At 56.5% G+C, this 23,346-nt stretch overlaps 2 protein-coding genes across 3 annotated transcripts; one reads left to right on the plus strand and one right to left on the minus strand.

The window, feature by feature from the left end:
• Positions 1-1,080: 1,080 nt before the first annotated feature.
• Positions 1,081-3,452, plus strand: B3GNT8 (UDP-GlcNAc:betaGal beta-1,3-N-acetylglucosaminyltransferase 8). 2 transcript variants are annotated; one of them, XM_055310019.1, is made up of 2 exons: positions 1,081-1,202; positions 1,604-3,452. In XM_055310019.1, the coding sequence occupies exon 2, from the start codon at positions 1,636-1,638 to the stop codon at positions 2,827-2,829; it is 1,194 nt and encodes a 397-aa protein (XP_055165994.1). In that variant the 5' UTR covers positions 1,081-1,202; positions 1,604-1,635; the 3' UTR covers positions 2,830-3,452. The 2 variants fall into 2 exon arrangements, with proteins under 2 accessions (XP_055165994.1, XP_055165995.1); XM_055310020.1 differs by lacking the exon at positions 1,081-1,202 and adding an exon at positions 1,212-1,382.
• On the minus strand, positions 3,423-23,218 carry BCKDHA (branched chain keto acid dehydrogenase E1 subunit alpha). Its single transcript, XM_055310018.1, has 9 exons — positions 23,080-23,218; positions 14,457-14,639; positions 14,264-14,350; positions 10,268-10,376; positions 7,115-7,276; positions 5,311-5,517; positions 4,970-5,111; positions 4,588-4,759; positions 3,423-3,923 (listed from the first exon to the last, which is right to left on the minus strand). The coding sequence occupies exons 1-9, from the start codon at positions 23,194-23,196 to the stop codon at positions 3,753-3,755; spliced, it is 1,350 nt and encodes a 449-aa protein (XP_055165993.1). The 5' UTR covers positions 23,197-23,218; the 3' UTR covers positions 3,423-3,752.
• Between the last annotated feature and the right edge of the window lie 128 nt (positions 23,219-23,346).

Genomic DNA, 23,346 nt, shown 5'->3' on the forward strand with positions numbered 1-23,346 from the left:
CACCCTTAGGCCCAAGGTTCTAGGAGGTCCCAGATAAAGGAGGCCCCGCCTGCCCGCCTCCCCAGACAGCTGCAGCAGCCCCAACAGCAGAGGCCCCCGGAGGGCAGGGATGCAAACACGGGCTAGCACCTTCTCCTGTCCCAGGGGGCCGGATGTGAGCTGTACTGGAGTCACGGTACAGCTGTGGGCGGGGCCAGAGCAAGGATAGGGATGGATCCCCGCCCCACTAGGCAAACACCAGGCACCAAAGGGGGCAGAGGAGGTGCCAGGGTCAGCTCAGCTGGAGTGCCCCATTGCCCCCACCCCACCCTCCAGCTTGGCCCCCCTCCCCTTCCCCTCCCATCGGGGCCCCTCCAGCTCCTCCTCGGCTCTCCATCTGCTGGCGCCCTTCCCAACCCCACCCGGGTCTGTCGCCCACCTGCCTCTGACTTCTCTCTCCTCCCACACAGGGGCATCCAGCTCCGCCTCCCTCCCTACCCTTTCTCCCTACCCTCTTCTTTTCGCCTCCCCCTCCGTCCCTCCTCTCTCTGCCCCCACCTGCCGGGGAGGTTTCCCCCCATCCTGCCTTCCCCACTACCCAGCCTCTCTCTCCTCCCCACCAGCCCCTTCCCCACCCCCACCCGACTCAGGCGGCCACAACACACCCCATCTCTGGCACAGCCGACCCATCCCCTTAGCACATTCACTGCCGCCAGTGCCGCCGCCGCAGCGGCCAGGCGCCAGCCCCCCACCTCCCCGCCCAGCTCTGCCACTTTGGGACTCTGCCTGTCCCTGGGCCATCTCGCTACTGCCCAGCCCAGCTCGGGCCTGGCCCTCAGCCTCACCCTCCCTCAGACTCTCCCAGGCCCCTGGCTCTCCCCACCAGGCCTCGCGGGTCCCCCATCTGTGCCTTGGCCACCCTGCACCTTCCCGCTGTCTCACCAGAAAACCAGCCCCAACACGCCAGAGCCCCAACCCTCAGGTTGGCCTCCTGCCCTCCCCCATCCCTCTCCTCCCTTCCCTTCTCCTCTCCTCCCCTCCGTCGCCCCGCCCCGGCCCCTCCCGGCCCCTGGGGCCCAGGCGGCCTCCCTCCCCGCCCCTCCGGACTGGCTGGGCTGGGCTCCGACTACAGCACCGCTGCACAGCAGGGGCAGAAGGGAGGGAGCGAGGGAGGGCCTGACCAGAGGGCCCGGACGCGGCGCGGGCGGGAGCTGTACCCAGAGGTAAAGAGGAGGGAGCAGGTCCCCGGCCCCCCTTTCCCTGGGGTGGGGATTGTTGGAACGAGGGAGGCTGGGTTTCTAGAAGGTGAAAGAGCTGACCCTGTGATTCTGATTCCCGGTGAGGGAACGAAGAGGGGCTAGAATGGCCCAGTCCCCAGTCCCTGGGGCAGGGTTGCGGAATAGGTAGGTGGAAGGGGCTGGGCTGGGCTGGGCTGAAAGAGCAGGGTGTCGAAAGAACTGGAACTAGGTTCTGAGGTCCAGGAATAGGGAAGAGCCAGGTCCTGGGCGGGGGCGGGTTTAGGGGCTGAGGCTAAGAGAAATGGTTACAGGGGGCTGGTTACAGGGGGCTGGACGAGCCTGCTGCCCATTCCTGCACCCCAAAGGCCTCTGTGGCTTCTCCGCAGCTCCCGCGGCCACCCCTTCCAGGCTCTGGGTCATGCGCTGCCCTAAGTGCCTTCTCTGCCTGTCAGCGCTGCTCACGCTCCTGGGCCTCAAGGTGTACATCGAGTGGACATCCGAGTCTCGGCTAAGCAAGGCCTACTGGGGACCCCGGGGTACGGCACCAGGCCCCACGCCAGCCAGCCCCGAGCCCACCTTGCCAGCTAACCTCTCTGCCCGACTGGGCCAGACTGGCCCACTGCTCTCTGCTTACTGGAACCAGCAGCAGTGGCAGCTGGGGTCCCTGCCCAGGGGGGACAGCGCTGAGCCAGGGGGCTGCCGGGCTTGGGGGGCTGCCGCTGCTGCCCAAATCCCAGACTTTGCCTCCTACCCCACGGACCTCCAGCGCTTCCTGCTGTCAGCAGCCTGCCGGAGCTTCCCACAGTGGCGGCCAGGGAGTGGCAGAGGCCAAGTGGCCAGCTGCTCGGGTACCAACGTCCCCTACCTGCTGCTGGCTGTCAAGTCGGAACCAGGGCACTTTGAGGAGCGGCAGGCTGTAAGGGAGACGTGGGGGAGTCCGGCGCCTGGAGTCCGGCTGCTCTTCCTGTTGGGGTCGCCAGAGGGTGAAGGGGGGCCTGACCTGAGCTCCCTGGTGACCTGGGAGAGCCACCGCTACAGTGACCTGCTGCTCTGGGACTTTCTTGACGTCCCCTTCAATCAGACGCTCAAAGACTTGCTGCTGCTGGCGTGGCTGGGCCGCCACTGCCCGGGCGTGAGCTTCATCCTGCAAGCTCGGGATGATGCCTTCGTACACACACCTGCCCTTCTGGACCACCTGCAGGCCCTTCCACCCAGCTGGGCCCGAGGCCTCTACCTTGGTGAGGTGTTTACCCAAGCCAAACCCTTCCGGAAGCCTGGAGGACCCTTCTACGTGCCTAAATCTTTCTTTAAAGGTGGCTACCCAGCCTATGCAAGCGGAGGGGGCTATGTCATTGCTGGGCGCCTGGCACCCTGGCTGCTACAGGCAGCGGCCCGTGTGGCCCCCTTCCCCTTCGACGATGTCTATACTGGGTTGTGCTTCCGTGCCCTGGGCCTGGCACCCAGGGATCACAAAGGCTTCCTCACAGCCTGGCCAGCAGACCGCACTGCTGACCCCTGTACTCTCCGGGACCTGCTGCTGGCGCAGCCCCTCAGCCCCCAGAACAGCATTCGGCTCTGGAAACAGCTGCAGGACCCTAAGCTCCGGTGCTGAGTCTCAGTGGAGCTGGGGAGGGGAGGGTGGGCCTGGCCGGCGCACCTCTGTGCCCATACCTGGCTCAGCTTCTCCCTCTGGGCCTTGGTGTGAGGGAGGAATCCTAGAATCATGACTGCCTGAGCCCTTTCTGGGTCCCCCCAGGCAAGGAGCTGGGCAGCAGAAGGCAACAGATGGTTTCTACTTCTTGTTTTTGAAAAATATGCACCCCCTACCCAGACCTGGAGTCGTCCTTCTGCCTGTGGGGCCCCGGAGGAGCTTACAAAAGTAGAGCTCACCCGCACCTTGACCTTCACACTGGACTCCCTCCTCACACTTACTGAACAGGGCCAGCTCTGATGGCCTCCCAGTTACGTTGCTGAACAGCTGCTTGTTCCACCTAAGGGAGACCAGGAGACCATCTCGGGAGGGCCCCCACCCCCACCCAGTCTGCTGAACCGGACTCTCCAGCTTGCTGAAGTTTCCGGGGGAAGTACACCTCTCAACAGCCTGGCCTCCTTTATGTAGAAGGGGGAAACAAGGGGTGGTCCCCAACCAGTCGTGCTAGGCTCTCCTCCCACCTCCCAATCTCCAGGAAACAGACCAGCAGGGGGTACAGAGCCAAATACAGAATTTATTGGCCACCTGCTGACCACCTCTCACTTTGAGGAGTGACTTCCACAGGCTGACCCACCACGCCCACCCCAGAGGGGCTTCCAGTCTTGGAGGCACCCTGGCCCAGCCCCTGGGAGAAGGCACTGTAACAGGCAAAGAGGGGCCACTGGAGCGCCCCCAGGTGGAGGAGTGGGGATGGGGGACTGGAGCCCTGGCTCCAGTATTTTGGAGGGAGCTGGCCCTGGAAGGAGGGTAGCATCTTGCCACTCCCTGGGTCCCCCAGAGTGGGGCTGCCCCTTGGGGTAGTTGAGGTGGGGGATGAGTGGGCCTCACTTCTCAAAGTGGTCCAGGGGGTAGTGCTCCCCGTAGGTCTGGAGGTGCCTGGCCAGGGCCTCCTGCTGCTTGCGTAGCTGTGTGGGCATCTCCTGGTACACGTCTGAGAAGAGCAAGTTGGGGTTGGGCTTCGGCTTTCGCTCCGCCTGCTCAAAGGCCTCCATCACCTGGGGGATGGAGGATAGTAGACATGCAGCCTGTGGGATATCAGCGCTTGGGAGGGGTTCCCCCTCAGCGCCTGGGTTCCCATATAAACAGAGATGAGGATCTGGCAGTGGTGAGAACTAACAACCCCGTCAACTCCCCCCAAAGTTGGCCTCTCCTATCCTGCACCACTGGGCACTGCCCTAAATGCAAGAATTGGTTCAGCCTCTCAGCAGAACTAGGCAGCAGGCAGTTTAGAGGCAAGGAATCCAAGGCACAGAGGGGACGTGCCTCAGTGATGTCCTCGGGGCCCAAGCCAGGGTGGTCCTAACCACTGGGCACAGTGCCCCGGCTCCCTAGGCCATCGAGGGCCGTGCGTGGACCCGGGTGGGACACTCACACTGCACCTAACGAGGTCACCTAATCCTCACTTAACCTCTAACAATGGTCCTCCATGTCCCTGCTCAGATATGAGGGCGTGGAGGGCAAGCATCGTGCCAAGGACACAAATAGAACTGGCAGAGAAACATAGGCAGCCCACCGTAGCAGACCACACTTAGGGGCATCACTGGGCTATGCCTCGGCCTCCCAGTAACGTGTCCCCCAGTCCTTCCAGGATTCTCCGCCATTTCCCACCACAGAACACGTCCCCTGAGGCATGGGTTTCCAACAGAAGGAGGTCCCCACCTTCTTGCGGGACTGCTTCCTCCAGGCCTTCTCCTGCTCGTCATCCCACCAGCCCCGACTCTGCAGGTAGTGGCGCAGCCGGGAGATGGGGTGGTCCTGCTTGTCCCAGTAATTGACCTCGTCCACTGACCGGTAGGCTGAGCTATCGTCACTAGTGCTATGGTGACCGATCCTGCCAGTGGACAGGGCCAGGTTCAGGTTGAAGCCCCCCGTTGTGGGTCAGGACTGGGGTGGCAGGGGTGGAAGAGAGGAGAAGGAATGGCAATAGAATAAAGGCAACAAAGGTGATCCAACACAGGTGATGGGGTCATGTTCTGGGGACAGTGACCAATGCAGGGGAGATGGTGTCAAGACTGCAGGGGAAGAGGGGGGAGGCAGGCACCTGTAGGTCATGGCCTCGATGAGGAAGGGCTGGTTCTCTGCCACGGCCCGCCGCCGGGCCTCCTTGGTGGCATTGTACACAGCGAACACGTCGTTGCCGTCCACACGGATGGACATGATGCCATAGCCCGGGCCTCGGGCAGCTGTGGGGACAGAGAGGCAGGTTGGACCCCGGGACTCAGATGAGGACAATGAGCAGAGAGCAGGGAGAGGGAAGGAAAGGGGAGCAAGCAAAGCAGCATTCCCATGACCTTCCTTGTTCCAAACACCAGGAGGAAAAGGCCCAGGGGGTGGGAGGGAGGGCATGCAGGCAGACTGGGGAGCAGCCTGCTGGGCCCCTACCAATGCCGTCCCCGCGGTACTGCTCCGAGGTGGGCGTGGAGATGGCATAGCCGTTGTTCCGGCAGAAGAAGATGATGGGGCACTCGAGAGTGGCGGCGAAGTTGAAGCCGGCATGTGCATCCCCCTCGCTGGCCGCCCCCTCCCCAAAGTAGCAGATGACCACCCTGTTGGCGTTGGCCCGCTTGGCCGCGTAGGCTGCCCCCACCGCTGTAGGGAGAGAAGGGGGTGAGCAGGAGCAGAGCCACATGCTCTCCCCACCCCACCCAGCTCTGACCTCTCGCCCAACCCCACAACCTGCCTCAACCCTACTCTTGCCTCTCAGCGGACGGCCGCTGCCCTCTCCAGCTCCACAGGCTCCTCTGACTCCGGGCTGTGCCACCCCCCACACCTCTTCCACCTTCACAACCTGGCTAGAATCTGACCCCAGCCCTCTGCCTCTTTCAAGGCAATCTACTCCACCAGTCACCTCTGGCCTGAGTTCCCAGGCCTGAGGAGGCCTGAGCCTCCTCACTGGCCTCCCCACCCCCACCCCATTACCCTAGGATGGCAGATGGCCAGACGCAAGTTAAAAATGGCCAAAGTGTGAACCAGGCTGACATTCCACCCGAGGGGCTCTCTTTCCTAAGGCTCCCATTCCACTCCAGGCAAAGGTCAAAGGTCCAGTTTCCCCTGTATCTGAACTCTTCCTGAACCTCTAAGCCCATCCTGCCACCACCCCCCACCCCTTGCCCCCAGTTCTGCAGGCTCCTCCTGCCCCTCAAGCAAGCACTTGCTTCAAGACCCCACGTGGCTTCCTCCCCAGCTCCTCTTGGTCTGTACTGAAATGTCACCTGTGGTGTGACCCCCACCTTCCTCCATGCCACACACAGGACTCCCTCTCAGCTTTGTTTCTCCCTGCAGGACTTCTCAGCCCTGATCTGCTCCCAGCGCCCCTCCTGCATGCTTACTTCTGGTCTCCCCCACATGGAGGAGGGCTGAGATGTTGTCTGTCTCTTGTTCACTGAGCCTCACATGATGCCTACAAATAGGGACTCCATATATATTGGCCCACTAAGCAGCTTAATGATCACTCAAACGGAAGGTAAGGGCCAGGGCCCAGCCTCCTGAAAATCCTACCTACCTTCAAGGAATGTGCCACATCCCCTCACAAAGTCGTCCTACCTGCCTCCCACCTCAGAGGTGCAAACAGCTCCTCATTCCCAGAGCACTATGAACTGACAGGTAAGGTTGGGCTTTCCAAGCAGCCCACTGCTGAGCCCCAGGGACACACCAATGCGTGATTCTTGGTCACTGTGGGGCGGAGCCCAGCCCAACCCTGGACCCCTCAACCAACCGGATGGCAGGATCCAGAGGGCAGGGACCAAGGTCAGGCTCCAGGGTCTCCAAGCCGTGTGGATGCAAGCCTCTCCCCTGTGGGGTCAACTTCCCAAGCTGTCACTTTTGAGGAAAAGACTAGCTGTTCTAGGTATTGTGGACTTCCAGAGTAAGCTTCGGGGGTAGTCAAACTCCAAGGACTGAGGCAGAGCAGGGTCAGGGGCAAGACCCCAGCTCTGGAGCCACAGCCACACCTGAGTCCCTGCTCCTCACTGCCTGCCGGGCAACCCTTGGCAAGGAAGTTGGTATCCGCTCAGTCATGCGCAGCTGCTGTGCCGGTGAGGGTGAGCGGATGAATGAACGGGATGGGATACAGTCTAGGACACCAGGGCCCTCCTGAAGGGGCTCCCAGATGAACGGTGTCTGTAAAGCCTGGAACCGGACCAGCGTTCTGACCCCCACAAGGGATGCAAAGGGGCCGAGTCCTCACCCTGTGGGATCTGCGTGGCCAATGGAGAGGAGATGGTGACGAAGTGGCGATCCTTGCAGCCGTAGTGCACGGGCATCTGGCGCCCCTTGCTCGGGTCGCTGACGTTACCGTAGCACTGGGCCATGAACAGCTCCAGGGGATAGTCTCTGTACATGAGCACACCTGGGGGGAGGGGGGAGGCAGCTGTGTGAGCCTGCGGGGAGGCAGGGGGGCGGGGGGGTGGGAATGGGGGTGTCCCAGGGCACACTCCTTTCTGTCCAGGCTCTGGCTCCCTGTCCTCCCTGGTGGTACCGGAAAGGAACTGGCCTCAACCTACAGGGGAGATTCAGATGGTTGTGGCAACCAGGCAGGGGGGCAGACTAGAAAGCATAGGCCTGTCCCCAAAGGGAGGTCAGTGTTCCAGCCACCTGACAGCTGCTCAGGGACGCTGGGTGGCCCAGGTCTTCAAAAGAAGGCAAAATGTGGCTTATAGTTTTTGTTTTTTTTTTAATGAGAAACTACCTGATGTTTCTGTTTCAACTAATAAAATTACTTCAGAAGTCATTCTCTTAACCAAACAAAACTACGGGCTGCTGGCGCACAACTTCTGAACCAGAGAGACAACATTTGAATCTGCTTATGATGGTAAAATCCTTCCTTCAAACAAACCCTCACCACCAAACGGAACTGCTCTGGGTGTAGGGGGTCTTGCCTGCTAAGTCAGAGGACAGGAGTTGGTTGAGATGGTCCTGGGATGAGCAATGACCCACTATGGCCCACCTGAAAAGGGAGGGGATCGTCACACCTGCACCTGAGGGGCCAGGCTGGGGTTCCAGGACACCTGTAGAAACACCCAGAACCTGAGCATTACAGAGCAGCTGGCTGGCGCAGGCATTTCCAAATCTTTTCCTTTACTAAAGGAACTCTTTCTTCACATGATGACATAATGGGGGTCACATTCTGGAGGAGTCACATTCTGTGCAGGCTATGCACATCTTCCCTGAATAACTACAATATGAGGGATGCCTGGGTGGCTCAGTGGTTGAGCATTTGCCTTCGGCTCAGGTCCTGATCCCGGGGTCCTGAGATCAAGTCCTGCACCGGGCTCCCTGCGGGGAGCCTACTTCTCCCTATGCCTGTGTCTATGGCTCTATGTGTCTCTCATGAATAAATAAAATCTTGAAAAAAAAATTAACCACAATATGAGAATAATGTTTTGTGACAGGCACCTTCATCCCAAGCACTTTCCAGAGGTTAACTTGATTAACAACAACCCCCCGAGGGTGGTGAGATTATTCTCATTTACAGATGAGGAAACTGAGGTAGGAGAGCTCCCATAACCAGCTCGAGGTCACACCGCGAAGTGGCAAGTGGTGGAGTAGAGTGACCGGGGCCACATAAAACTTGCATTTCACGACTAAGCCTGCAGAAGAGCGGGGTAGGCGGTGGAAGGGAGTAGGTCTATTTACCACCTAATGGGGTGCCACCTCTGAGATACCCCACACCCACACACACACAGTGAGCATCGCCCAGACAATTGGCTCTGCAAGCTTGCACTTGAAATGGAGGTTGGGGTGAGGAGCGCTGGGCGTGACTTCAGCTTTCACCATTCATGTAACTAGATGTGGGATTTCCTGTCATGCAACACACACTCACACAGAGCGGCCACACTGTATATAAAACAGATCAAAGGGGGGATGCTCTGGTTGAAACAGGAAAAGGGAGCTGTATGGAAGGGGCTTCCTCACAATGCGGTCCGTGGCCCACCACATGAGAATCAGTGGGTGGGGACATTACAAACATAGCATCCTGGCCCCAGGGCCTGGGTAGTTCTGACTTGGCCCAGGAAACCACAGGCCCTGTGGCAACTACTGCTCTAGATGGAAACGGTGCGGTCTCTGAGCTCCTCTTCACGAGTGTCCCTTCCTGCCCAGTTACCATGGTCGGCAATCCATGTACATCCTTGGTTCATACCAAACAGCCCCGTGTACGCAGTGAGTGAGGGCTGACTCCTGGAGACCCCTGCTCCACCCCATGAGGCACGTGGCCTGGGTACTGGGACTACATGTCCCGGGCTTTCTACCACCTGACTCAGACAAGGAAACATGGCTGCTGGGTGGCTCCTTCCTCCAGCGGGGTCTAGGCAGGTAAAAGGCAGTAGAGCCCCCACTGCTTCCAGCACTTAGAACAGCCCCGTAGCCTATGAGAGCTCAGTGAGTGCCAGCTACTGGTCTGAGCACCATTGCTCTCCCCACTTCATCGCTGGGGACTGAGAGAGGGGAGTAGCTGCTGAGTCAAGGCCAGGTACAGGATTCCGTAGTTCCTTCCCCAGCGACTGTGCACCCCACACAGCTGCTCAGACTCAGGGGCTCCTTGCAGAGGCCTCAGCACAGGAGGGCTCCCTCCTGCAGGGCAGCCAAGGACCGCCGTGGACCAGCTTGCCCCACCAGCCTGCATCCCTGCTGAAGAGTCCCAGGTGAGAGGCCTGCACATCGTCTCCAACTCTGAGTGCTTACCCAGTGCCAGGCCATGTGGTGATGGCTTTGTATCCCCTGCCCCACGAATCCCCCCCATCACCCCTCAGTGCTCATGGGTCTGCTTCATACTTCATCTTCTCTCCAACCCTTCCCTCCTGTCACTCACTCACTCAAAAGGGGCTAGATCCTCCCTGGAGCTGCCAGGTCCCTCCCACCTGCTCTGCTCCCTAAAGGGCATGGTGCTTGGGAGAGGCCAGGAGCGCCCCATACTATGGATGGGTCCCCGTGTGTGCCCCCCCCGGAGCCAGGCCTGTCCTGACTGCGTGCTGCCAGCACGCAGTTCTGTATCGGAGACCAGAACACAGAGGCTCACAGAAGGGAACGGACTTGCCCCAAATCTGACAGCTGGTAGCCGGCAGAGCATGGAGCAGCCACTAGCACAGGCTCTTCCGTACAGTGCTGCCTGGCCTCCAGATGGAGGAAGCCTGCCTCCACAAACTCCTGCCCCCGGCTTCACTCTTTCTTGCTCGGAAAGCTCTTTCTCCAGCTCCTTAGACCTCTCTGGCATCACGCTGCTCCTGGACCAGCACATGGGTAGCTGATGTGAGACTAGCCTTCCCACCAGGAGGCACTGGGCCTGACCTGCCTCCGTGGGGACCACAGACTCAGGCCTCCAGAATCTGGAGAGCAGACATACCTGCCTCCCGGTACTGGCCAAACACCAGGTCCGTGTTGTCCAGGGCTGCTGCGCTCCCCACATGCGTCCCTTCCTCGCCATAGTTGGTCATGTAGAAGGAGATCCGGCCCTGGGGGGTGCAGGAGGGCCTGGGCTCAGTTATGTTGGCCAATGGCAGGGAACCATCCAAATAACTGAACCAACTTCTGGAGACTTCATCAATCACCAGACACTTACTGGGCTGGCCCCACTGGGGCTCCCACCTTCACAGAACTGCCAGATTGGTGAAAACCAGAGTGATGGAGCTGTGACAGGGAGGCCCACATGGCTGTCCAGCCCACCACGAGGGGCACCAAGGAGAAAGGCCTGAGCCCAGCAAAGCTGGGGGTAGATGCAGGCTTCCAGGCAGAGGAAGCTACAGTAAAGGCCACGAGGCAGGAATGGCTGGGATAGTAAGTGGGAGGAGTGCGGACAGGCAACGTGGGAGAGGCAATACCAGGAAAGCTGTGAATGGCACACCTGAATTTTACCTTGAGAACTGCACCCACGGCTCTCCTCAGGGGAGTGACCATTTAGAAAGGTCTCTCTGGCTGTCAGGTGGGAAATGGATGGTGGAGACGGGATGGAATACAGCCCAGCCAGGCAGTAGGGGGTGGTGGCCTGGCCTGGCCATGGCAGGAGGAACAGAGGGGGGAGTCTTAAGCAGAGTCAGAGCGCCAGGGAGCAGCAGACCCTGCCAGCTGGCCACACCAGTGCCCTGAGTGGACTCCTTTCTCCTGAGCCCTCCAATCTCAGAGCCTGGAAAAGTCAAACACCAGGTTCCCAATCTCCCTTACAGCCAGAGGTAGCTGCGGGACACAGTTCTGGCCAGAGACTTAAGTGCAGGTCTGCTTTTGCTTTCTTGATAAAAAAGAGATGGGTGTAGCTGGCGCCAGTCCTTCTTTTGCCTGGCACACAGCTGCGAGGCTGGACCAGGGGCAGCCATCTTGTGACAATGAGGCAACAAGTGTGGGATGAAAACCAACTTGCCCACGATGGTAAAGCAGAAAGGTAGGAAGTCTGGGCTCCTGATGTGGCGCCAAGCAGCAGAATGGATTTCTAACTAAACCCACAGGGACAAAGTAAATTAGATGGGAGAAAGTTCTGTGAGGCAGAGAAAGGAGACAGGAAGGAGAAGCAGGTCTCCAGTTTGGGCAGATGGGTAGATGGTGGCACCCTCTGCTGAAAAACGCTCTAAGGGAAAAAGTCGCCCAGGTCAAGTTTGGACAGGCTGAATTTGGTGTACGACATACAAGGCAAGAAGCCAGGTAGATCTGGGGCTAAAAAGTGAAGTCCAGCTGGAGAGTTGGAGAACCTCTGGCATAGACCCAGAACTAGGCTCCCCAGCACCATGTGAACAGTGAGAGATCAGGTGAAAGAGCCCTCTGCCCAGTCCTCATGTGTTCTACAGGGATGGCTTTCCATGTGTTGGGAGAACTAGATGAATACTACTTTCTTCTAAGTGGGGAGCCAATTAAAAGTTAATTGACCTCCCACAGCCACATGGGCGGATGCTGGCCACTTAAGGCCTGGGAGAGCTGTGAAGAGTGCTGTGGGAGGAGCCTGAGTGCCCTCCCACCCAGGAAACAGGACCTGGCTGGTGGCAGAGGTCACAGTTTGCCTCCCCAGTATCCTACCTCCCTTCCCATTTGCTAACCGAGACCCCATTCCACAGGCAGCAACTGCCTGGATGGAAAGACCACATTTTGGGCACACCTGGGTGGCTCAGTGGTTCAGCTTCTGCCTTTGGCTCAGGGCGTGATCCCAGGATCCTGGGATTGAGTCCCACATCATTCTCTCTGCGCGCAGCCTGCTTCTCCCTCTGCCTATGTCTCTGCCTCTCTCTGTCTTTCATGAATAAATAAATAAAAATCTTAAAAAAAAAAAAAGACCACATTTTGGGCTCCCTTGTAGCTGGGAGGGACCGGTGCAGTGTCAGATGCTACTGGGTGGGACGGTCTGCAGAGTTCTAGAAAGGGGAGTATGAGGAGATACCTGGGACATGCCATGTCTGACCTGCCAGCTTCCTTCACTTCCTGCCTGGAATGAGGCATGATGGAGGGAGCACCAGCGGCCATTTGGTTCATGAAGGGCCCTTGAGGCTAGAAGCCAAAGCTGGGTCTCCAGTGACATCGTGGTGCCCACCATACCAGCCCCAAACCCCCTGTTCTCAGAATTACTTTATAGAAGACAAAAACCCTATTAATCTGTTTAAGCTACTGCATTTATTTCTGTTGGGATTTGGAGGGAGCTCAAGGGGAGGTCCGTTAGTTACAGCTAAAGAGAAGCCTAGCTAATACAAGCTGAGCCTTGACATACGAGTTGATCTTAATGAGGCCTCCTCTGTGGCAGCCAGTGGACAAGGGGCTTTATGTGCTGGGCCTCACAGAATCCTTACCCCTACCTTGCTATTCCCACTTGTCAACATCCTGAAGAGACTGAGGCAGAGATGGGAAACATCGCTGCCCAAAGTCATAGCTGTGACTGGACCCATACTGGCTGGATTCCAAAGCCCGTTTGTGCAGCCAACACAGGCAGGAAGGAGCCCGGGCATGTTGAGAGGGTGGGAGGGGTGGCCTGGCCTAGCGATAAGGCTGTGGAGAGGGGTGCAGAGAGCTGAGGCCACAGGGGAACAGGAAGGGCCAGACCTGCCCCTGTGGGCTGTGAGAGCCATGGGAAGTTTCTGAGCAAGTTTCAGGGTACAGGTACTACCCTAACTTGGAAAAATCCGCACATAATGTCCTGTGAGAGGGAGTCTGGTCAGAACTGCCCTGTAGGCCACTGGGCCTCAGGCTTTAGTCCAAGGGGGATGGTCTGGGGGCGTGACACAAATGCAGATTCTCAAGCCCACCCGTACTCCTGACCTACTCCTGGGCCCTTGGGTGGCCACTGCCCAACGTCCTTCCCCCCTTTCCCACAGAAACCCCTGGGCCCTGGGAGGGACAGATTCCACTGCTATCTTTACTTGGTTCCCGGGGATGGACACATGGTCCTCCTGGCCAGGGGCAGGCTCACAGCGGGGTCTGTGACCAAAGCCCAGGCAGTGAGCATTAATCCTGGCCTTTTGCTGGAACATTAGGAAGCAGACATTCTATCTCTACTGCTAAGCATAAAGGGTAATTGCTGTGAGGCTGGCAGGGTGATAACAGCTAATATCTACTGTGTGCTGGCTAAACACCAGTGCCGCTCTTCCTGAGGCCATTACATATGCCACCACTTGTCTTTAAGCCAATGCCATGAATGAAGTACAGACAAGAAAACTAAAGACCTGACAGAGTAAGCAACCTTCCCAGGGCCCCAAAGCTAGAGAGTGACCAAAGGAAGACTTCAGTTGTAAAGTCCTGCTCTAGAGCCCCTACCCTGATCCCTTCTCTGCCACCTGTCCTGGAGCCTAGACTTTCCAGAGATCACTGCTACCTGAGAATGAAGGAAGCCAAGATAGTAGAAAAGACACTTGGACAGAGAAACAGGTCAAATAACATTGAGCATCTTGGATCTAGCTACACCTGAAACAGGACCCTCTGGACTTGAAGTTATTTGAGTCAATAAATTGTCTCTTTGTTGACACTGCTCTGACCGGGTCTCTGCCCACTGATACGGACATGGCTGAGGCTCACAGCACATCTGACATGGGCACCCAGGAAGCACAGAGGGTCACTTTGTTTCTCAGGACTGTGAGCTCCCAAGTGAAAGGCCCATCAAGTCCTCCTGCCTGTCCCTTCCCAGCACAGCCATGCCCCAAGCCTGGAACACAGGAGGTATTTTTAGAGATCTGGTCCATCCCCCTGCCCTTGGGCAGCACCCTTCCCACACTCTTCCTTCAGAGCACCAACAGAGCTCCAAGAACTCTAAGGATCCCAAGACAAAGGATCTCCATCCCACCTTCTCCTCCTTGGGAGTTATCTTCTGGCCCAACAACAGGCAGGGTGACCTTGGGTCTTTCCCAGCACCCCCCAGCGCCAACCTGAGTCCACGCACCTGCCGCTGGGACTCGTAGAGGATGCGGTCCATGGTGTTGAGCAGAGTCATGCTCTTATAGAACTTGAGCACCTTCTCCTGGGGCAGCTGCGGATGGAGGCACAGACAGATGTGGGGCAGCTGGGATCAGAGAGGAGATGGACAAGGGACCTGGGCGTGGGGGGCACAGGGTGGGAAGGAGGGGGCCTCTCACATGGGGATCCTCGCTGGAGTTGATGATCTGGCCCTGCCGGTCCATGACGCGGTAGACGGGGATCCCAGAGATGACATTGGGCTGGATGAACTCTAGCTTGTCTATGAACTCCGCTGAAGCCCCCGGGAACTGGGGCTTGTCATCCAGGGACGGGAAGTGCTGCTGCTCCTGTCTCTGGAGGTGCTGGGGAGAGAGAGAAGAGGCTGGTGATGGGGATACCCATGTCAGGAGCAGCAGAGGTTCCCCTGACTCGACCTCATAGCAGCAGGCAATACGGCCTGGTGGTTAAACCACCAACAGCCCCAGAAGATCCTGGGGCCTGACGCACAGGGTGTGGATCACAGCTCTACCACGTTCTTCATGTGTGACCATGGGCGAGTTACTAGAACTTCTTTATGTCTCGGTTCCTCATCTGTAATATTTGGGCACAGATATGCTCTATCCTACAGGGTGGCTGTAAGGATCAAACCACTTAGTAGAGTAGTGGCTGGCTCAAGAACCAGCAGCCATTCTCCCAGAGGCCCAAACTCTTCACCTAGGCATCAAAGGCCCCCCCAGTCTGGCCAGACACCCCCTCTCTGTCTCCCACTGCCACCACAGGCGCGCGCGCACACACACACACACACCAGTGCCCTCAAGTTGGCCAGATGGGCTCTTCGCTGACTCTGCACAACCAGAGCAGCTGCCCAGAATAGAGCACGTCTGTGAGCTTTCAAGGGTCGGCCTGCCTGGGTTCAGATCCCTTGCTAGGTGACCATAGGAAAGTGACTTCTCCTCTCCGAGTCTCTCCTTTCTCATCTGTAAAAAGAAGACCACCTCATGGAGCTGCCGTGACGCTTAAGGGAGATCATACACATAAAACAGGAGAGGACTTAGAAGTTGAGCAAATGCTTGGGAAAATGTGAACTGTCACTTCTACCCCCACAGGGCTGCACCCACCTCTTCACTAGAACATCTGTCATGCCCTACCCCTTGGCCCCACGGCAAACTTCCACACTTCAGTGATCTCCGAACTCCAGTCCTAACCCCCATCCTCCAGGCCCAGACTGACTCCTTCAACAAATATTTAAGCACCTGCTTTGTTCCGAGCCTTGTGCTGTGTTCTGGGGACCTAAAAGAAGCAAGACATCTGTCACTGCTGCCCAGCAAGTATGGCTGAGGCTGATTTGTCTTTGCCAGAAAGAAGCCTTGAACACGGCAGAGCGGAAAGGAGCCAGTTTCTAAAGAAGCAACCTGAGAGCCGAGAGAGCCGGGGGGACAGCTAGGAGTCAGGGAAGGAGCTCCAGAGGCCGGGTCACAGAACACGCAAAAGGCAGAAAGTGAGGGACCGGATATCACTTGCGGATCCCGGAGAGTGGCTGAAGGGGCCCTGTGGGGGGCACAGCACCTCCTCAGCTGGCTGGGAAAGCCCTGGGTAAGATCACTGAGAAGCCTCAAGGTGCTATGGGATGTGCACCAATCCCATTTCTCGGCCCTGGAGCTAGGCAGCCTTCAACAAGTCTCACCACTGCAACTGCTCCCCTGCATCAAGGACTTGCTGGCTGCCAGCTGAGCTCTGTACCCACAACTTCACTGAGTGCTCAGAGTGTGTCTGAGGCACAAAATACCTACGATGGCCCTTGAGGAGGAAGCCAAGATATTGGAAGGCAAAAATCACCTGCACCAGAGCTAAAAATTTGTGAGTCAGGACTGAGCTTTCCAATTCAGGCTGGGCTCACATTCAGACCCCAAGGCCCTGCTCCTCACCCCAACTGCCACTGCTGCCCCGGTCATGGCCTGCTCGTCTACAGCTCCCTGCCCAGGGCCACCAGTGATTGCGGCTTCACTTCCAAGAGGAGCTCCACAAGCGTGGCCCAGTCCTCCAGGCGCTAGATCTCACACGGGTGCGTCCAGGTATGCCACCCACTCCCCCTCCTTTCATTGCCCAGGAGAGCATCTGAGCATCCGGGGGGGAAGTATGAGCACCGGGGCATTTATCTGCATTTGTGACTCTGAGGAAATCAAGGAAATGACACTCCCCATGGCAGGGCAGGTCCAGGCCTGACAACGGGCAGCAGACTTCTCCCCTTGCACTTGTGAGGGAAGCAGCTGAATGCTGGCCACCTGCACGCCTCTCCCCTCCTGAGCACCCACCCTGACAGACCTTTTCTTTCCGTCCCCCTGGAGGATCTGCAGTCTGTGACTGCCTCCCACACAGACCACAAGCTCAGTGAAGGCAGGGAGCGGGTCCAACTCAGCTGACACAGCAGACACTGGACAGGCCATTAATGAAGGGACAGATGAATGAGCAGTTAGGTTCGCTGGCCTCAGGCCAACTGACGTGGGTGCCAGGATCTTAGCTGACTGTGTGGTTCTCTGCAAAACACCTTGTCCCTGGGACACCTGGGTAGCTCAGCGGTTGAGTGTGTGCCTTTGGCTCGGGGCATGATCCCAGAGTCGAGTCTCATGTTGGGCTCCCTGCATGGAGCCTGCTTCTCCCTCTGCCTGTGTCTGTGTCTCTGCCTCTCTCTGTGTGTCTCTCATGAATAAATAAAATCTTTAAAAAACAAATAAACAACAACAACAACAAAAAAAACCACCTTGTCCCTGCGAATTTCCCCATCCGTGGAAAGGCTGCATAGGGCTGTTGCAGAAAGTTCCTGACATGAGGCACACAAAAGGCTCAGGACAGGCATGGGATATATTATGAGGTCAAAACTTGGTAAAAAGGAAAATAAAAGTCTCAGATGGCTAGGAACGGGAAACAGAAAATGACTGGCTCTTTGGGAAGAGAACAGGGAAGAACTGGGGAGAAGGTCTGGCAGCAAGACACACCAGAGTGTAGCAGCAGACCATGGAACCCAAGGGTGGCAGCTTAGGGGCCAGCAGGCGGCAGAGGACTGAAAACAGACTGGGCTATCAGGGCAGGACTCTGCCTGCCTCCGGAGACTGGAGAGCTGCCATCCGGGCACCCTGGTGCACCCCCACATTGGCCTCAGGCCTTGTGGGAGTGCAGGGGGGGCCTTTCCTTCCTGGGCCTGCGGAAATGCTGGGGCGCTGTGCTCACTGGGTGAGTGGCCAGTCCTGAGGAAATGCTCCCCCTTGGGAGGCGTGGTAAAATGCCCTCGAGGAAGGATGTGACTCCACCCACTTTTTCTACAGATTGCGGTGGGGGGTGGGGATGGCTTTGTCCTGGTGGCCAGTAACTTACAAAGGCAGAGGCTACAGAGATCTGCACAAAGCTTTCTTGCTAATCCCCTCTGGCCACACAGGAAACAGAGAGGCCTGCTCTGGATGGTCCGACTGCCCAGCAGGTACTGAGGTGTCCCCTGCGGGGCTACTTCCTCTGGTGCCACTGCCAAGGTTAAGGTTAAGACTCCCTGCAGAGTAGACTGCAGCCTGACTGCATAACTAGAGCTCCCTGAGCCTGTTTCCTCCTCCAGAAGCGGGGGGTATGACCACCAATCTCACAGGTCATCACGGGGACGAAAGGAGGTGGTGTGTGCAGAGCACTCAGCCTGGAGCCCCACACATAACCAACACTCAGCAAACACAGGCAGCTCGTACTGTATTTGATGATCCTTACTGTCAAGCAGGTAGCTACCAAATAGCACCAGGCCAGGCCCTGAACGGGCTGGAGGCGAGTGAGAGCCAGGTGACCAACCCTGAACACATAGGTTACGGTCAGGGCCACAGCCAGATGGTTGACCACGCAGCAGGGCAGGGTGACCGACTCCAGGGCTAAACTGCCTGCTCGGTCCCCTTTCCAGCAGCAGCGTCCCTGTGTGTCCCTGAACCTGCGTCCCCTTGTGGAAAGGATGAGAACTGCTACTCCACAGGCCTGGGGTGAGGTGGGTACAAAGTACCTGCTGGGGCTCTAAGTGGAACTTGTGCTACCAGCATCAGAAGGAACATGAGGAAAAGCTTTCTAGAGAAGGGTAATTTTGCTGAGGCCTGCTGGACCAGCAGGGGTGAGCCAAGCAGAGACTAAGGGGAGGAAGCTGCCAGTCCCCTGGAACTACCAAGGCCGAGGCAAGAGGAAAGATACTGGGAGACCCTGGGGACCTGTAAGGCTGTGGCAAGTTAGTAACAAGAGCTAACTCAGTGCCACAAAAAGCACTTCCTTGACACTTCTGTGCTCTCTGAACCCAGTGAGGCAGGCACTATTGCCTCACTTCTGTAGAACAGAGATGGCCCCAGTCTCAGAGAGGTAAAGTGACTCGTTCAAGGGCAGGGAGATCACGAATGATGTCAGCCTATGAAGCCAGGCAGCCTGACTACAGCTGCCTTAGGAGCCTGGAGAGAAAGGTGGGGTCCGGTCGTGGACAGTTTTGTGGATGTGCCAGCGAACTGAGTCCTCTGCATCTAAGATAGCTAAGGTCACTCAGACCCAGGGGCTTTCACAGCACTACGCCGCCTGGGGCACTGCTAGTGGAAAGCCCCGAGGGAGGACATCCTTTCTCTGACCACACCAGATTTACTGTCCCTGGAGAAGAACTGCAGCCCCCCCACTTTTGAGACCTTACTGAATGCTTGGAATACATGGGAAGTGCCTCCTAAGGACCATTTCCCTTCATCTTTACACCTCTGAGGGTGGCACTACTGCTGTCCCCATTTTACAGATGGACATTGGGGGATGGGGTAGGGGGGAAGGGGTCAGGAATGCTTCTCTAAGGAAGTGGCCCTCAGCCGACACTTAAAGGACCATATTCCTACAAAGGCCTCCAGGTGGACGGAGCTTATCCAAGGGAAGGAAAAAGGACCAGTGGCTAAAGCTCAGGGAGGGAAGGGCACAGTGAGGACTGAGGCTGGCCCCTCCACCCCAGCTTCTCCAGCCCAGAAGGCCCCAGGCAGAAGTTGCTCATACATGCCAAGGCCAGACTCAGCAGCATGTTGTAAGACTTGAACCAAAGCCCTATGGCTTCTCCTGGCAGCCTGGTACTATGGAGAAACTGGGCTTTGGAGTCCAGAACTCCAAGTTCAGACCTCACCTCTCTGGGCCTTGGTTTCCCCACTCATCATAGGAGAAAACACCTTGCAGTGTGGCTGTATTAGATAGAATAATGGTGTGCAATGGCAGTGTAAACCATAAAGCATTTCCTGATGTGAAAAACGCAGGCTAGTTCCTTCAGACACCAGTCAAGAGGGAGATGGACCCATATGGTTAGGAACTGGTAATAACCATCTCCATTCGTGCCTCAGCACACACTGGGCACCACCACTTGGAGATAATGCACAGGGCGCTAGAGCACTGGGTCCCCAACAGGCTGCCCCCGACAGCTGGGTCGAAGAAACATCATCACTGATGATCCACACAGACTGAACTCTAGGTGTTCCCTCCCTCCCAGAGGAGGGACTCCAGTCATCCCCCCTGCTAAGCTCAAAGAAGTGAAGTGACATGGCTGGGGTCCCTCTTGCTTTCTGGGGTGGTGGCTCAGAGACTCAGGACTCCTTGACAATTAAGTTTCCTTTCTCCTCTTCTCCCTGAGCACTAAAACATCTGCTATCAACTGGAGGGGGAAGGAGGGAAGAAGGACCAGGCAAATGCCTCCCTGAGCTACAGGGTGTTTAGTCAAGAAAGCAATGAATGGGGAGAGGTAAGCAGGCAGAGATGAAGTCAGACAGCCCCAGCCTTTCTCCCAACCCCCCTGCACCAACAACCCATCCGTCAGCTACAACACAGTCTCTCAACCTTCCTCCAAAGCACTATCTCTGGGCTCAGCCTTGATGGCCTGAAACTGCACCATCCAATATGGCAGCCACCAGCTACTTGTGGCTATTTAAACTCATTAAAATTTTAAAAAAAATGAAAATGTCAGTTCCTGGGCCATATTAATCACATTCTGAGAGCTCAGTCGCCATGTGTAGTTAAGTGGCTACTGTACTGGACAGCACAGATCCAAAACTTCATCATCGTCACAAAATGTTCCAGTGGATAGATCCTGGTCCATAATCAACCCCTAAATTGATTAGGGATGCTTGGGTGGCTCAGTGGTTGACCCCCTGCCTTGGGCTCAAGTCATAATCCCGGGGTCCTGGAATGGAGACCCAAATCAGGCTCCCTGCTCAGTGGGAAGTCTGCTTCTCCCTCTTCCTCTGCCCTCAACCCCACTCATGTGCACGTGTGTTCTCTCATTCTCTCTCAAGTAAATAAATAAAAATTTAAAATACTTATTTAAAATCTTCTTTGACTAAATGCCATTACTCCTTCCCTTCACTCAAAAGTCTTTTTTAATCTTAGAAAAAAGAAGTAGGAGAGGGGTGCCTGGATGGCTCTGTTGGTAGAGCATAAGACTCTAGATCTCAGGGTTGTGAGTTCAAGCCCCATGTTGGGTGTACAGATTACTTACTGACTAAATAAATAACATTTTACGGTGCCTGGGTGGCTCAGTCCGTTGAGCATTTTGCCTTCGGCTCAAGTCATAATCCCAGAGTCCTGGGATCCAGTCCCACATCACCTCTAGCTTGCTGCTCAGCAGGGAGCCTGCTTCTTCCTCTGCCCCTCACCCCCACCTGTGCTCTCACTCTCTCAAATAATAATAAATAAATAAGTAAATAAATAAATAAATAAATAAATAAATAAATAAAATCTTTTTAAAAAGTAAGTGGGGGGACGCCTGGGTGGCTCAGCAGTTGAGCCTTTGGCTCAGGGCATGATCCCGGAGATCGAGTCCCACATCGGGTTCCCTGCATGGAGCCTGCTTCTCCCTCTGCCTGTGTCTCTCATGAATAAATAAATAAAATCTTTATAAAAAAATAAGTGGGAAAAATAAAAGTGGGGAAGAAAAAAAAAAACAAAGACTCTAAAAATATATAAATTTAGGGCAGCCCCGGTGGCGCAGTGGTTTAGCACCGCCTGCAGCCCAGGGCATGATCCTGGAGATCCTGGATCAAGTCCCACGTCAGGCTCTCTGCATGGAGCCTGCTTCTCCCTCTGCCTGTGTCTCTGCCTCTCATTCTCTCTCTGGGTTTCTATGAATAAATAAAATCTTTAAAAAATTTTTGTTTAATATATAAATTTAAAATAAAATATAATAAAAGGTAGATATCTGAAAGACCCCTCCAAAACCCCTATCCCATCACCCACCAAAAAGAGGGGAGTCAAGAGGGAAAAGTAATAGGGAGAGGGAACCAGGAAGGAAACATTTAATCAGCCTCAAATGACCTTTACCTACTTTCTGCCCTAGTCCTGCCCACCTCCTCCCCACAGGCCCAGCCAATGGACTAAGAAGGACTGGGATCGGCCAGGCAGGATCTGATTGTTCCAAAAAAAGTGACAAAGAACCGCCTAAAGGCAGGAGGCTACCCCACCCCCAGCCTGCTCCAGGAACCCTTCCATAATCACCTGCTTTGAGGACTCCTTTTCCTATCTATTCTCCCTCCTCTCAAACCTGGCCCATCCTCTTCCCGACCCCCTCCTTCCCTGCTCTTCTCCCTAAAGTGTCTTCCCATAGATTCTATCTTCCTTCCCTAATGGATTAGGGAATCAGAGGGTCAGACCCAACCCCACAAAATCTTGGCGCTTTTCCCTCCAAGGGCCCTCACCTGTTCAGGTCCAACCAAGGTCACCTCCTTTCTCCTCCTGATCTCCAAGGTCAGTTTCTCTCCCTTCCCTCCACCCTCACTTTCAACAACAGTGACCAACATTCCTATTGCTTGTATCAAATACCAGGTCCAGTTCTCAGCACATTACATACTTGATTTTTACCACAACCCTACGAGGTGGTCAGTTAGCATTTTAGAAAGGGGAAGGCGCCCCTCTGTTGAGGTCCGGAGGGGCAGTCCTCTGTCCAGCATGTGGGGGACAGGAACCTGCCTTCCCAAACACTACTCTCTGACCTGGGAAATTTCAGTTCACGGTTCTTCCGCAGCCCAAGGCCTCTCTCCCTCTGAACGAGCTTCTAGTTAGACTTCCGCTGTGTGAACTTACAGTTTGCATCATCAACCCAAGGGAATTCTGACCCTTTTGATAAGAATTGAGGCATCTCTCAAGTGTTACCCAGAAATGTGGGTGGGATGACCAGGGGGCTCAGTGGTTGAGCGTCTGCCTTCCGCCCAGGTCCTGATCCTGGGGTCCTGGGATGGAGTTCTCCATCAGGCTCCCTGCAGGGAGCCTGCTTCTCCCTCAGCCTGTGTCTCTGCCTCTCTCTGGGTCTCATGAATAAATAAAATCTCAAAAAAAAAAAAAAACTAGAAGAAGAAGAAGAAGAACAGTAGTAAAACAAATGCAGCGCACTATAAAAGCCCGCGTCGGAGAACCTGATCTCTCTTTTCTCCTTCCTGAGGGGGAGCCACACCCAGAAGCCTCAGCCTCGGGCAGTCGCAGTCTCCAACGCTTGCGGGGCAATGTCTCGCCGTCCTACCGTGTCCCTCCACGCGGCCTCCCGTGGGTATGAGTGGCAACTAAAGCGGAACTCCTTCTCTCTCTCCACGTTGTCTCCCTCTCTCCGGGCCCACAGAGGAGCTGCCTCACTTCTCCTCTCCTGAGGGAGTGGAAGTTCTTCCCGAAGGTCCTCACGGAGCAGCTCTCTCAGCCCCGGTCCCTTCTGTGACAGCCCTTCGTTCACTCCCTGCGCGGACCCCACGTCGGAAGACGGCGTTGACATCCCTATTCTCCCTCGGGGAAAACTCCCCAGGTACTCACAGATCTAGCCAGCCCCCGAGCCCAAGGCCGGCGCAGGAGCAGGAGACCAGCCCGGCCCAAACCTCGACTCGAGCCCCAGACCCTCACTGCCGCCGCCGCCGCCGCCGCCATCGCCATCTTGGCTCACAACCCCTCAGAGCTCCGCCCCTCTCCTCGGCTAGACTGGGGGCTGCCCCTTCATGAGCCTGACTCAAATGCTAGCACCGCCCTGCCAAGAAAACCACCAGCGACCCACCCTGCAGTCTCCAGGGCACGGGTACGGGAGGA

Source organism: Nyctereutes procyonoides, unplaced genomic scaffold, assembly GCF_905146905.1.
Source record: "Nyctereutes procyonoides isolate TBG_1078 unplaced genomic scaffold, NYPRO_anot_genome, whole genome shotgun sequence".
NCBI classification, from domain to species: Eukaryota; Metazoa; Chordata; class Mammalia; order Carnivora; family Canidae; genus Nyctereutes; species Nyctereutes procyonoides.